Source organism: Merops nubicus, unplaced genomic scaffold (genome assembly GCF_000691845.1).
Source record: "Merops nubicus isolate BGI_N331 unplaced genomic scaffold, ASM69184v1 scaffold7741, whole genome shotgun sequence".
Classification (NCBI taxonomy): Eukaryota; Metazoa; Chordata; class Aves; order Coraciiformes; family Meropidae; genus Merops; species Merops nubicus.
In genome coordinates this window covers 32,125-48,378 of record NW_008590225.1, presented here as the reverse complement: position 1 = coordinate 48,378, position 16,254 = coordinate 32,125, and the positions used below count along the sequence as shown (strand labels likewise).

At 37.5% G+C, this 16,254-nt stretch overlaps 1 protein-coding gene across 1 annotated transcript in view; it reads right to left on the bottom strand.

The window, feature by feature from the left end:
• RAP1GDS1 (RAP1, GTP-GDP dissociation stimulator 1) overlaps positions 1 to 13,285 on the bottom strand; it is a gene marked incomplete at its 5' end in the record, with an annotated part of 64,208 nt that extends 50,923 nt beyond the window's left edge. Inside the window, one exon of the mRNA XM_008949849.1 lies at positions 13,178 to 13,285. Coding sequence (XP_008948097.1) covers positions 13,178 to 13,285 — 108 coding nt within the window. The remainder of the gene's footprint in view (positions 1 to 13,177) is intronic.
• Positions 13,286 to 16,254: the final 2,969 nt, after the last annotated feature.

Below are 16,254 nucleotides of genomic sequence, written 5' to 3'. Positions count from 1 at the left end.
CTGGCTTTCTGTCTGCATGTGTATGCAAAAAAGAGGTGTTATTTGTTAAGGATATAAGCCTGCTGCATGCTCATTTCATTCTGGGCTTCTAGTAAATTATTAGAGGCTAAACTATTTTGAACCTTTATTTCAGTTATCATCTTCCGAATTGCTATTTCAATGTATTGCCAGTTGTAGTTGGAGCAAATAAAACCAAACGTTTCCTAGAAGCAAGAAAGATCCGGGAAAAATCTCCACCACATCATCTCCTCACATGCTTTCTGTAACGAGGAAAAAGGAAAATATACCCAGCACTGATCATATGCTAAAAAGTTGGCTTACGGTTACCATTTTAACTCCTTCAACAGAACTGAATCCCCTTTCAAATCCATTCAGTTTGTCTCTTAAGAAAACATAACAATCTACATAGCCTGATGTTAGGGTGCCACACCTCAAAATCCTTTTGCTATATGTGATGTCTAGATTTCAAATGCCTTCTTCTAAATGCTGATTCTCGGTCTGCATGCACCAACCCACCCATGGAGCACCCGCTGCCCTCAATGTTAAAGCAAAGAAACTGTAGGATTATAATAATGCTGCTTCAGAAACAGCCTTTTTGCACAATATAATCCAGTGATGTGCCACAGCAGCATAATGAGGGGAAAAAACCTCTAAGGTTAAACCTATGGCTTTAGATGTCTCTTTGTATCACTAGATATCAAGACAAAGGGTATGTTAGATCACAGAGTGCCAAAATCTTATTAATGTCATAGCTGGGTGATTAAAATGTCAACATCATTGCTTTTCATGGTTTTTGCAGTGCCTTAAGTCAGAGTAATAGAGGGTGTGGGCAGGAAATCCATTAATGCCACAGATCAGAGCTGGAGAGCTGTGCACCATGGCTATCAGACTGCTTAATTAAGTAGCAGAAATCACTATAGGAAAAAAATCCAATGAGTGTCTCAAATTAAATTCTGGACTCTCTCCCCTCTCAGCTCTATTTCTGTGAAATTTAACTCCTCTCTATTTCACCCCTTTCTCCTCTCTGCATCATTTCATCCACCTTCAAGTGAAAGAAAAGGCAGGGAGGGGGAAGGGAAAGGCAAGGCATGTCTGTTCAGAAATGCTACTACTTCGCCCTTGCTAGCAGAAGAAAACTGCAGGTTCACCATTCTTGTTTTCTGTGCACAATGAGTTTAAATCATGCTATTAGATATAACCCAACAGCAGTGAAGGCTGGCACTGCAATTAATTCCCAGGTTGTGGAGCTTTACATGAAAAATGAGGCACACCACAGAATTGTAAATGAGCAGCTTCCTGAGTGTCCTCTTTATTAAGCCAACTGTGTTTGCAGTGTAGTCTTCTGAAAAATGCATGTATTTCTAGCTGCAAAGATGTTTTAAAAACCTCCTGAAACTACTGCAGAGAATTACCTTGGCTTTATAATGTCCCTCCTACATGTACTCTGCTCAGAAAGACGAACACATGAATAAATAACGATGAGCCGTGTACATCATGAAAGGAACCTTCCATCTGTTCTTTCAGAAGGCAGAAAAGAGGAGAATGAAGGGAGCAAGGGGTATCTGACACATCCTCTTAACCACCACAGTAAAAAAGGTTAAAAAAAATAAATCTAAGAATAATTTATATAGAGAAATAAATGTATAAATATAACTTCCTTTTGCTATGTTCCTCCTCACATGGGGAAATGTCCACAAATACAATCTGCTTGCTCACCTATCCTGCAAACTAGACCCCTAGGAGGCAGGGAGGGAGGATTCTCCTTCAGCTGTGTGACTGTTTCCCTCATGATGTTTGCTCTGTTCTGTCTCTGTCAGCAGCAACAGGGGAACTTCAACTCCTGTTTTTAATGGAGTGGCAGAGATAGTGCACAGATGTTTGTCATTAAAATCTCAGCTCTAACAAGGAAGGGAGGGAGATGGAAAGACAGATTCACCAACCAACTAGCTGCATGATTCCCACTGATTAAATTCTCCAAAAGCTACATCCAAAGATAAAAGTGAATTTTAGGCTGACCCCTTGAATAGACTGCTGCAGGTACTAGCAAAGTAATTTAATAAAACTACATGCTGGCTTTTTCAATGACTAAAATTTCCATGGATATGTCACAGCACAAGGTAGAAAATTAAAGCTGGGCAACTCCTGAGCTCCTGAACTGGATCTAGTTTAGAGCCCTGACGCACAGTTTGGTGGATTTATCTGAGGTGCTAGTTCCCCCACTCCCCCTTTCTGACACACCCTCTTCAGGAGGAAACCCCTTCAGTCAGCACAGTTGCTGAAACAGTTTGATATTAGTGCCTCAGCTGCCAAGTTCATGTCTGGTGTCTTAGTACAAACACCATCCACCAGCATCTTCATGTTTTACACTCAGTCTGTGTGGACATTTTAATCTGCCTTTTCTGTTACTTGTATTAACTGGACTTATTACAGGACCCTGGGTAAAGCCTTAAGTAACCTCATGTTTCAGATTTTCAGACTGTGTAACCAAAATACTAGGCTCACAGTGTAAAATAATTTTTCCAAATTCAATATGTTTAAAAAATCAAATCAGATTTCAAAGCTGTGTGCATTATATAGATAGGAATTGTTTCATATTCCTTTTAAACAATCTCTTAAGAGTGCTCTCAAGCTCGCTCCAATGCCTGCTGTAAAATTCTTCCCAGTATTTACTGGAGGAGTACACCTGCATACAAAGGAATTTTTTAGCTACTAAAGTTTTTTCAAAAGTTTTGCTGCCAAAGTAGCTTAAGGAAAAGCAAATCTAAAAAAGCTGAGGTTTGTAAGTCATAAGGGACTGGGACAAAACTAAGAATGAAATTTCAGACCTGAAATTGTGAATTCCACAATCTCTTTTTACAATTTTTTTGTAAAACCCAGTCCTTTTCCTTTGTTTTCATATACTATTTCCAAAGGCAGGCCTTTTCCTTTGATTCTGTATTGCATTTCAAAAGTGCAATCTAAAAAAAAATTGTCATTTCTATTATCTGGAACTGCTATTCACTGATGCCTTCTGCAAAGAAAAAAAAATTAATCTTTATTTGGCACACTGTGTATTCAATGAATAGCACTTTGAATTTAACACTTGGATAAACATCATTTAACTATCTGGCGCTAACTAAATACATCAGTATTAAGAGGAATTTATGTAAAATAATCCCACTAAGCAGCAGTGATTACCATTCAGTATTATTAAAGTATGCCAGTTTACTGGGAGACAGTCCAATAAAAAGCAGTCACCTTGATTTAGTATGTCCCATTTAAATAGGTATACTGTAATAATATACTATATGCAGCTCTTACAATAAACCACGTCTGGATTATGTGCATACAGTGCCATGAAAAGCCAACAGCTTCAGAAGCTAAGATGCAACAAATATCCTTCTTCAGCAAAAAGAAACACTTTATAACATAGTATCTGACCCAGAACTCCCTCTTAGAAAATATTCATCAGGATCCCCAGCTTTCAGAAAGGCATTTGACTAGAAATCTTCTTGGGTAAACTTAATGGACTGCAATGAGCTTAATAGGCTGAGCTGGCCCAATTCAATTTGAACCTCTGGCTCCACAAGAGACTATCCGCATCAGAGGCAGACTAGAAATTGTTGCTTGTATGAGCATGCTGGACTAAGATCCAGGTTTTGGGTTTGACAGCTTCCTACCAGCAAAACCTCACTGCTGCTGCAGCTATACTGCCAAAAGCTACATAACTAATAAAAGTCTGGGTTTTTTGGTAATGTTACTTTCTGAGGGACGTGGTGTATGGTATTGTAGCAGAAGTATGTTTTAACCAATAGAAACTGCACGTGTACTAAAAAGGAGGAGGGAAAATGGCCTCAAGTTGTGCCAGGGAAGATTTTTATTAGATATTAGGAAAAATTTCTTTACTGAGAGAGTGGTTAGGCACCAGAATGGGCTGCCCAGGGAGGTGGTAGAGTCATCATCCCTGGAGGTGTTCAAAAAATGAACAGAAGTAGCACTTGAGGCTATGGTCTAGTCGTTGGGGAAATGTTGGGAGGAAGGGTGGATGTGATGATCCTGGAGGTCCTTTCCAACCATGGTGATTCTGTGATTCTATGGCTTCCATTCTCGCTAGTGCAAAAGCAGGCCTAGGGCTTCCCTAGCAGCAGAATATAAAACCTTCCTCAGGGTTTTATGTACTATCTTCATTATCTCACCAAAACTCTCTCTCCCTTTGAAAACACTTCTGAAAAAAATGAAAGTCTTTTTCTCTGTAATCCATTATCACCCTTTATGGATGATGTAAGACATGAGATAGAACACTTATTTTATGCACTCAAACCAATCAAAATTATTTTTGGTCATGTAAAATATTCAGAATTATGTTAAATGTTGTATTAATTTCTACTTAATTCAATGTCAAAAGTTAAATGTGCATGTCATGTTTTTTCCTTTAATTTTATAGCTTTATACTCCCCATCAAGGAAAACAGATTTAGACGACGCTCAGCAAAGACAGTATACTAAGAAATGGAAATACATCTTTGAAGGAAGACTTTCCTTGACACCTACTGTGATATAAGAATACAACAAAGGAATTGCTCAAAGAGGCTGTACATATTTTGGCTTTGAACATGCAAATGCTTTGCCATGTGTTTAGCTTTATACATACAAATACACCTCTTGAGTTCAGTGGGACTACCAGAATGTAAGAATCTATGTCTTTAAAGGTAAGAACATAAGTAAATTTTGGCAGATTCAGGACCTTTCTTTATATTCCTTTTATTAATTTTACTCTGTGCTCCAAACATACAGTGTGTCACTGTGCTGCAGTAACACACTGAGCTAGATGAGTGGAGATTCTGAATGTAGGCCGCTGTTGTAGAAGGCGGTAGGAGTTCTGCAGACATGGCATCCATTGCTGCTAGGTACCTGCACTTAGCTTGTGCTTTTCTTTAAATCTGTTCCTCCCTTCTCCCATTTCCTTCCTCTAAAAGGTCTTGCACACTACTTTGTTGCTTGGTACTCATCCACTTAGTTTTATTTCTTGGTGGTGGGTATTTTTAAATTTCTATTCCCTCTCTCTCCCTTGGTTTGAGTAGACATTAAATATATTACCCCTGCACCACTAACGTCCAAAGAAACTGGATCAAGATTTAGCAGTTTCTAATGAGACATCAGTTCATGTCTCCAATACACAAATAAAATTAGTTGTATAAGGTACTATCGATAGCTCATTGCTAATTTTAATTATTTTTTTTTTTAGTTTTCAAGACAAATCAGGAGTAATGAAGTAGTAAAATCTTTGTCAGGGGCTAAGGCCACTGTCTTCCCGAAGAATACTTTAATTTCAACAACTAAGTGTATATTTCAGTAGACAATTACCAATAATACTGTTTTCTTTTTGGAGGAGGATGCTCTAGCTTTCATCTGCATATTTCCTTTTCATGGATAAACATCACAGAACTCTGTTGCGTGTTTGAATGTTCAGGCTGGGACACTGAAATATCAGCAGTAACATGCAGACGTGTGTCTGCTGTGTCGGAGTATACAACCATGGGTGGCCTCCTTCCTTCTAAGATCACAGGTGAGTGACATATATAAGGGATCATTTGAGGGTAGACCTGAGGAGGATCAAAAACCGACCTGGAAGACAGACTGCTGCTAAGAAAGGGAGATGCTAAAGGTCAAAGAGAAATAATGGAGCATGCAAATGCTATTTGTCATTGTACTTAATTCCACTAATTATCAGTTGGTCTAATAGCCCACTGATGCTACTGGTAGCATTGTCTACCCACTTGCTTGTGCCCTCCTACTTTGATGTGCTTGTGCACTGGCTTGTGTTGTTACAGCTTACTTGTTAGTAATGGGTATTAAATCTGTGGGGATGCTGAGTACTCTTTTTCTATTTATATGAAACAAAAGTAGCCAAAAGCTAATCCTACATGTGAGGGTCAGAACAGGACCTATAGACTGTTATTGTTTTGATTTAAGCTATAATGCTGTGCAAGCATTCAGTATCATGAAAGCACTGTTACTGTTAACAAAGTTATTTGGTCACAATCCACTTGAAACGATTGTCACTTCATTTTACTCTCTGCTCAAACAGTCTCTTCAAAACAAAGAAAAGTTAATTTGGTGATGTTCAAGGGCAGGTTCGCTTGGGCGAGCTGTGAAGTGTGGAGCTTTTTCTCCATGCTTCAGAAAGGGAAAGGAGTAAGCTTAAAAAGTCTAGCCAATGGGGAAAAAAATAGTGATTTCAGGTAATGTTTATGCCTCAGAATAACTCTGCTAGGAAAAAAGGTTCTATAACTTAATTTTTTATATATTTGGGGTAGGCGGGTAGCACGTCTTTTACTTTTGGACTAATGTGTGATGGGACCACGGAAACAAAAGGTGTGTGTGCTAAAGATGTACAAGATTTCACTGAAATCTTTACGGCACTCTCATGTGCTAGAAGGTAAGCAGAGTCTTACCTGACTCTGCAATGTGTAAGAGTATGTACACTGAACTGTCAAAAATGTCTGAAATAGAAATAGATAAAAGTAGGCAATGGTTTTTTGTTTTTTTTTTTTCCCCATAAATCAAGGGCATTAACAGCAACAATGATACATTCAGAAATTTCAGAAAGGCAGATTTTTTTTTATCAGTTGAGCCCTGAATTTAACTACAAAACATTTTCTCTAAATTCTCCATGACTTTTCTGCTCCAGTAGAGGAATTGTTCCATCTTCTATGGCCACTGAAGATCAGAAGAAGGAACATTAAGTATAGAAAGAGCATGAGTACTAAGAAAATTCAACAACATATGGAAGCCACAGCTCTAAAGAACAGAACAAAATGAAGCATTTCCAACTCAAGTATAACCTCTGTGTTAACATATGGTTGTGAGAACTGGAAATCCACCAAAACATTAAAGACAAGAAACTAGATGCCTTTGAAAGCAAATGCCTACAGAAGATTCAGGGCATTGGATGGAAAGTTTCATCACTGATGAAGGAATGTGAGAAATCTGCAGTCTTTGCAGAAATTCAACATTTTCTTAAGCACTCCAGATGCTAACACATCCTCCTCTGTGATGCCATCAAACAGGATCCAATGCGTTTCAGAAAACCCACTGGTGCCTTTCAAGAGAAAAACTGAACAGAAGCTTTAGGTAGGAGGGCTGAGCTTATGATCTCAACACCATAAAGCTGAAACAGCAGGAAGTCATGGCAAAGGTTCCCTAAGAGTTGCCCAGGGAGTTTGTAACATGATGTTATTTTCTCTGATGCAACACAGTGAGTATATTGAAAACAAACCAAAACATGGCAATAGTATATAGCCTAAATATGTTTGGGGGCAAAAGAAAATAGCAGAAAACCCCTGTGTTCATTAACAAGATAAAAAAGACATACCAGAGAAGCCTCAGAGAAATGCTGAAATTTTCAGTTTCAAACAAACATGAATTTAAAATCTTCATGTGTCATTTGATGATTCCTTGAGTTATAAGGTATCAGCATAGCTCAACAAATACAAAACAGGACATCTTAGCCAACCATATCTTCAAAGTTAAGTGCATTATTTTAAACCTTCTTTGAACTGTAAGAGCTTTCCAAAATTCCTAAATCCCTTTAAAAATTTGGGCCCTGTCTTCTCACTTAAGCTTATCTTTACTGGTGTGATTTTGCTTAACCAGTTTTACATGCATACTTGTAAACACATATTCTTAGCCTCCCAAAAAGTATATGTAAAAAATGCTTCAGATGCATGTGCTAGCCCTTGCCCTTCAATTACATGTCAGGCATGTTTCAGAGCCAGGTGCTGAAGGCTGGGATTAGTGGGGATTTTCAGCCGCTTACACTGATTATATAGGAGCCAAAAATAATGTTCTCTGCTGATTTTTAGATTTCGCATCTGTCAAAATTGGGTTATTTATGTCTGCTATAACCCCCTGTATCTGAAACGCAGCATGTCCGGACTAGCAATAACGTTTTTTGTTGCTGTTGTTACTGCAAGAATCATGTCCTGGAAGGCCTATGGTTTGAAAGAAAACCTCTATTTCCTCTTGGTTTTCCTTTTCTCAGGCAGGCTTTTCATGTGGGCCTCTCTTTGAGGATCTTAGTATAATTGCCCTTTTTTGATAGGCACAATATTTATGACATGGCTCCTACTAGGTATAAATCTCTATATGCTGATGTAAAATAATGGCCAATATTGCCTTCTGGTTTATTTCACTATACAATATAATTAACTTATTGTTCCCATAATTAAATAATACATACCCATATTTTTCCTTCAATGCAAGATAAAAAAATAAAGCATTTACTACTTATTTCCAGAATTGTAAGCGTATGATCTTTCAAAATACTTTTCTGCACTGTATAAGTGCTTTACTCATCCTTTTGACAAGCTTTTTTTAAAAACAGATTCCAAGCTACAAAGCGTATGTTAAGCTATCATATTTGTCTCTGTTACTTTAGCCTGGCATTAAGGCTTAAATTGAAAATATCTGAGCCAATAAAATCATAAATGAAGTTGTATCTGTTGTCTCACAGATCTTTTGCTACATAGAACTATTTCTGTTCTAACTACTATGTTCTTTGAATTATGATAGTAGAATGTGCCATTGTGCTTTGAGAACAAAACTCTTAAAACCAGTAACAGGTTTTCTATGTTTTTTTCTTCACAAGATAGGTTTTGGTTCCAAACATGAACTTGTAACATTCAGCTGGGTTTTATTATTGAAAAAATAAAATTCAGTAATATACTAAGCCTAATGATGCCACTGGAGCTAGTGTTTAATACTGTAATTTTTCTACAGTACTTGCACTGAGAATTTCTGTTGGTCAGGAGAGCAAACTTGCATCCTTTGCATCTTTAATCCAACTTCCAGTACCTCTTGTATGTAGGGGAAGAATAAGATTTCAAATAATGTTCCTTTGTAAGTTATAATTAACAAACACCTGCAAAATACCCTTGAATTCTGAAGTTGCTAAATGTAAAAGAAACGTGGCAAAAATACTGGGGCTAACTATGGCTAAGATCTTGAGGTAGATGGCTACAGGCTGCAGACAAGCATGTGATGTCTGTGTTGGTCACAGGGCAGCCGAGGGGGAGGGGACTCGTTCTCCCTTCTGCAGTGAACACAGAGTGACACTACTGCATTGCTCTGAGAAAAATGCACCCAGATCCACCTACCAGACATCTCCTTCCCCCAGTTTCCTCCTGTGGGTTTTTCTGCAGACTTCGATTCTTCTCCTCTTTACACACATTATTATAAAGCGGCTACAAGAAAAGCTGTTTCTTACTCTAGCCCATTTGGGGTGGAAGGAGAGAAGAAAATTACCCCCTCAAATAATAACATAAGGAATGTTTACATGTTAAACACAAAATTAAATTTGCTTTTGCAATACACAGTTAATCTCACAGGTTTATTTTAAGCTGAATCAAAAAAAAAAGCTGCAGAATTTCAGAATCATATTCTCTGACAAAATTACTCCTTGTTTTTCCCTTTTCTCATTCTATCATTCCACACTCCATATTACTGTAAACAGTTTGATTCCAGATGAGCATAATTCTTTCTTGACAGCAACAGATCAAACCATGCCTATAAAGAAAAAAATCCAAATTCTATAAAGCAGACAAAGGAGTAATGTGTTTTAATACATAGGTTTAAAAAGAGAATACATGTGATATAAGAATTTCATCCCCTGATTCAGCAGAAGCCAGTATTTCTTTCAGTGCATGGCTGACTCTATTTCTTTGTTGCTAATATTGCTTATGGATCATGCATGACAGCCTTCCTTTAGAAATCTGAAGTTCATCAATCTAGAGATGGTGAATTTTGGTGGGTGGAAAGAGATCAAGCATTTGCCTTTTCCTTCAAGAAGTAAGGTGGACAGAATCTCAGCTTACATGAACAAGGTAGATCCACAGAGGTGAAAGGAGCTGTATTAGCTGGTAATCTAATGTTACTGTATGTCTTAATTACTGCAGGCTTTATGGGTATGAAGTCCACACCTCTCCCAGTTGACTTCATTGACAATGCTGAAGAAAGTCCATGCAAAATGAGGTATGTTGTTATTCTAAAACATTTCTAATGCATGGTTATCTCTTACTCTGTCATTATTGCCTCTTTATCCTAAAGTCTTCAGTTTTATATAGTGCCTCAAGCTAGTCCAAGTATAACTGGTCTCAGCCTGAATTGCTGGTGACAGGTATGAACTAAAATATCTGCATAAATATGAATACATGTCTCTTCAAACAAAGTCTCCTAAAGAAACAATCTGCATGATTTTCAGACCATGGTCTCACATGTGAAGGGCTATACATCTATCTCCCTAGACAAACAGTACTAAACCCACTTGAATTTGGCTTGCCAAGTATTTATGAGCAATTATCACGTTCAGTGAACTATCTGACTCGCCCTTGTATGTGTGTGGGTACACCTTAATTTGATTGGTGTGACAGATGTCAGAATAGCTTGTAAAGCCAGACAGGAGGTATCATGTTCCAGAGTGTTACAGCCTGTCTGGGATTATTAAAAGATCAGCTGTCAGGAGAAGTGTGAAAAACAAAAGAAAAAGCAGCAGATTACATAAAAAGAAAATAAAAGCTACAGTATTCATCATAATTTTGCAATCCCTTTCTACATGGTAGACAATATGGAAAGAAAGTAGTTTGTAAAGTATTAACATAATGAAAAGTTTGTTCACAAAGTAAACGGAACTATAATTGTCACTGTACTGTTAGAGACTGAGGAATTGAAGTTACATGTCTGCAGCAACCACAACCCTACGCTGCATGCAAGGGTAGCAATTCAAATCAGTGCAATGGCCTCCGAAACATTCATATGTGCATGCAATATTCCCAAACTGAAGTTGTGGAAATATTATTTCCTTTGTTAAAAATCTCAACGTTGTACTAACACTGGGTTTAACTGCCAGTTTTGGCTGGCAGTAGATGGGAGTTGGTTGCATTAGTGTATTAGTTATATACTAAATTTTATGTAAGATAAAATAATACTTTTATCTACAATAAATAAACTAAGTAAAACTTTTAAATTCTGTGACTTATGATGCCACCATGAATTCCCAAGGAAATCACAGTCCTAAAAAATTCTTTTAAAATAAACTCTATCCCTTGCATGGCTTACTTTTCTAGTGTTATTTTAATATGATGTATACATCAGAATGTATACTTCTTTAATACAATCATACAGATAGGAATATACTAAATGAGAGCAGAATAATTATATGAGAAATCTTATTTAAATTATTTCTATGTTATAATTAAAATGTAGTTTTAGATAAAAAAAGATGATCTCTAATTATTTTACAATCATTTATACACAGACACAGAGGCAGTGTATTCCATATCTAGATGATGTCACAGATATACCACATACATGATATTACACACTGTAACTAAAAATCAGTCATCGAATCCATACTAAGATGTTAACTGGATGGATAAGAATGGACATTCATTGGTTGGTTGGTCAAAGGAAGGACAGTCATATTGGCAGCCCAGTAATAATAACTCGGAGACTGCAGCATTTAGGAAGCTGATTCTAAATCTATTTGTTGATTCAATTCACTTGCAGGGGAACTGACATACAGGCACCTAAATCATCAGCAAAGCTGTTGAAAAGACTGACTTATCTAACCCATCTAACTTTCAGTAAGCTATTTTAGTTGCCCTCAATCTTGGACAACAGAAAATACATGGAGAAGCATATCGTATAGCAGTTCAGCAGGGTTATAGTCATGTTACTGACTTACACACAACATGGTAAATAGCGGAAAGATTATAGATTATGTAAAGATTATATATATTTTGTAAAACTGCCCAAAAGAGAGAGGTTGAAATCCTAATAATTTGCTTATCTGATCTGGCAACTATGAGACTAGAAGAGAAAAGATTCTGGAAGTAGGAGTTAAGTCCTAGACTCAGAGGGAAGAGAATCTATCTTGCTGCAGGAAAGCATTGGTCAGTTCGCTGTACATTAGTCAAAATTATTTTCAATCTGCCAAACACGTTCTGTGACATATGTATGTGACTTTCATAGGCAAAACAGTAAACTCTGTTACTTACACTTTGTCATTTTTTATAGCATCTTCTTTTTAGTACCTATCATTTAAGTATTAGACTTCAAAGTACTGGAAATAACAAATCCAGTTGTAAGTTTATAAACAAACCCACAAGAAAAATGATTCAGCATCTTCAAAAAACAGGTTGATCTAAACCCTGAATATTTATTACCTCCCGGCTGAGATCTCCTTGCAAAATAATCAGAATTAAAAATCCACTACCATGAAATTCAGAGACCGTTATAATCCGCATTTGATTTGATATAGATGGTGCTTATACTCTGTTGTGAAAACACTCATGAAGTATTTTACACCAGCTAAGCCAAAAGGCTGTGATTTACAGAACACCATCAAAGGAAAGAAACAAGACTTATTAATAGTAAGTACTTTTGAGTGTACTGATATTTACAAAGGGCTAACTTTTTTTTCTTAAATAAAGAATTTCTAATCATGGCTTGTATCTATCCTGACAAGTTTTTTGACCTGAAATTTTACAGATTTTTCTTCTGCCACCATTTGAAGCACTAAGGAAGTTAAGCTTGGAAAAGTCTTATAAGCTGTCATCTTCGTTGACCATACCTTTCTGCCTACTGTGAGTGGGGACACACATTCTACAGCTTTTGGTGAAAAAGACATCTTGTTCCATTCTTAAGTTATTTTTGTTATTATACCACATGTCCAATTTGGACCATCTTTGGATATTCAGCCTATTGCTACTAATTGAAACTACTGGAAAGAAGAAATACATGATCCGAAGTATGAGGAGAACTACATTACAAATAGGAAACCATGCTCTTTTAACCAGAAATAGCAAGTAGCTCCCATATCCCTCTCCCCATCCTATCAGGCTTATTCATCCATCCCTGATCTTTCTTTCTTGAGTAATCAGTTGGAAAAGTAATTGTGCTACTTCATCAGGTTGGAAAAAGGACTGGATTACAGGTGTTCCAAATATCCAGGTATATACTGTCACTGTCTTCAGTGCTACCTGAATGTTAAAAAGATAGGTGAAAAAGAACAAAACCCAGAAAAAAGCAATCCAACAGTCTACTGCTTGAGTCAGTCTTGCTGACACATTTTACTACCTCCATTTTAATTCACTGATCTCGTTATATGCTTTAAAATCTGAAAGGTCCACACAACTTACTGTTTTGTGCCAGAGCTTGAAGCAGACAGTCCAAGCATCCCTCCAAGCTATCTGCTGTGCTGTCAGTGGTTGTTATCTTCAGCTTTTTCAGGGCATCACTTAGATTATCTGCTTGGTAAACACAACGAAAAGAGAAATCAGTGTCCTCATCAATTTGGTAACAGCACTATAGCTTTGAATGTAAATAGTTACTGTAAAGTAAACATGATACTGTATCAATGAAAAAGGCATGTAGGGTCTGTATTCTCAGGACACAAAAGTCCAGGAGTCGAAGGTTATAGATGAAATTAAACTTTTCAAATTTAAATATACATTTATCATTCTGCCTCTGAGAACAGGACGCCAGCAGGCACTTTATGAAATGCCACTGAACAGCAATTTAGCCATCAATATTTTCTCAGCCTAGTTGGTGCAGAAAACCAGCAGCCATTTCCTTTCTTCCATCCTTGTGTGAGAAGGAAAAAAAAGAAAAAAAAAAAGAAAGAAAAATTATGGAAGCAAGTATATCTTGAATTTTCTTTCATCAATAAAGGGAAAGGACTTGAAAATGCTATTTTCTGCATGCTGTGTAGGCTTCCATCTTAGCTATACATTCACAGATACCTAGTGCTAAGCTTACAGCCTTTTAAGTAGTATGACATTTTCCACTACAATGTTACAAGTGCCACTCTTTATATGAACTGTGTTAACTCTTTAAATTCAACTGATCCATAAAAACATAAGGCATCTTCTAGAAATAAGAAAGTTCTGTTGTGGATTTCAGATAATTAAATAACTGCTCCCTCTTTATGAAACAACACAACACCCAAACCACACAATGTAATTCTCAACAGATGCACGCTTTTTCCCTTAGAAGCTGGGGTAATATGACTGCTACCAATTTGAAAGTTCTGACTATTCACGAGCAAGGTTTAAGTGTTAGCAGCTGCAGCCCAAGTCTCTTTGGTTTGTCCCCTGATGACTAACCTCACTCTGAATGGACTATCCTTTTAATAAAAGAGTGCTGATTCAGTTTCCATGCCAACTCTGTCAGTAAGCAGAAAGTGTTACTCAAAACAAATAATGTATTTAAATAGTGTCTGGCTGTCTCTTGTTCCCCAGTGACTAATCAGAAAGCCTTGACCCAAGCCCTGAAGAACTGTAGGGGTACAGTCTCTTTGCAATGCACCAGTGGCATCTCTGAGCCTGAAAGGCAGCCAGTGCTGCCTTACAGCTTCACACCAGTGTAGGAAGCCCCCTTCACAGACAAGTTGGCAGCAGCTGCTGTGCTCTGCCTCCTCTTCGCTTGCCCACATACGGGATGGTGCAAAGGAAAGGAGACATGGAAAGAACTTCCCTTTATTTGTCCTTGAGGCACTGGTGGTCCAGCAGAGTCAGCAGGCACCCCACAAAGGCGGTAGAATCTCACTCCTCCTGGAGCTGCACTGATTTCTCTGCCAAAGCTATGGCTTTTGCCCCACTTCCATTTTTTATTAGCATATGCCTTTGTAGTTCAATATCCCATATAGAAAAAGGTAAGATGTGTCATTTTTGAAGCGCTCAGTATTTAGGTATGAAATTAATCATAGAATTGTTTATCAGACAGTTTCTCTATTCAGCAATTAACATGTTCTTAGTTACATTATAGCCAGGAATCCCATTTCTTCTTAAATGCAGCAAGCCAGTAGTGTGCAGAAAACTCTGTAAAATCCTTTGGGGCAACTGCACTTGGTTGTACTCCTTGAGATCTCAAACCTCTCTCCCTACCATCTCTCCTCACCGTGCTGAACTGACACCTTCTGGAACAAGCTACCAAGAAAAAAAAAGCCAAACATTTTCCTTTGTACTGATTTATGTTACAATCTATCAGGCTTACTGCAGCACACTTATTGAATGACACTTCACCAACAGTAGCAAAATCATATTGCTTAAATAAATGATTCAGGAAATATCACTTGAATTTGTGAAAAGACACAGGTGCGGGGTACCCAATGGCCAGCACTACAACTTCACATTGTGCACTCCTTCTCCTCTTACACTCCCCTCACCCACCTCCATCTCATATTCCTCTATTCAGTTTTCTGCTAATATAGCACTAATTCTCTTCCATCCTACAGGCATCTCATCTCCTTGTATACTCATGCACTTTGCTTTGAAACTGTAGCAACCACTTATAGTAAGAAGACTAAAGCTACTACGTATGTATACAAACCAGGCATTCCATTCCCACATTCCGTGGAAGAAGAAAATCCATAGGTAAGAAATTCACCTTCATACCAGTTTCTGCGTACTATGTGAGAGGCTATTGTTATGAAGGAGCACACCCAGCCTTTATTCTCTCTTATTGCCTCTTTTACCTTGCATGTGTCAAATAAATCACTAGTTCCCACTTACTATTTCATTTTACAGTGAAATGAGGTGAGTGCTTTACCTCGAATATTTGTAATTTCTTCTGCTTCATGCCATGTCAGAATGTGCCATAGAGTCAGCACGGTCTCCCCAGTCTTTCTTCCTACCTCCCATTTCTGCTCAGTGCTAGGTTGAGTTTTTCTGGGGAAAGTCCACTATTTTAATACTACACAGTTGCCCATGATACGCAGAACAATGCATTTTAGGTAAAATTTTCAAATGTGACTATCTATCTAATTATTTCATTCCCAAGGACAAACAACTCAATTTTTCATGGTATTGTGCATGTGCACATCCCATTGACATACATGTATGTTTAACTTCAACCTCAGACACACACTTCAAGAATCAATGGACATGCATGGCAATCATATGCCATGTTGTTTTTAAAATGTCTTACAAAACTATGTTGCAATATATGCCAAATTGTCATTTAGCTAGATATGACTGGATACTACGAATACTTTAAAAACACTAGAAATTAAATCAGAAACCATATCCATAAAGTGTTTCTAAAATAAATAATCCTTGATTTTCTAACAAGCCTACAACTCTAAACTTACTGCAGCTTGAGATTTACTCCTCCTGTGCAAAAGAAGAAATGTTAAGTAGGAATACTGTAGAAACAACAGACCTCCTGGTACAATGTCAGAAGGCCACAGGCACAGAGAAAAGAAACAGTCCTCAGG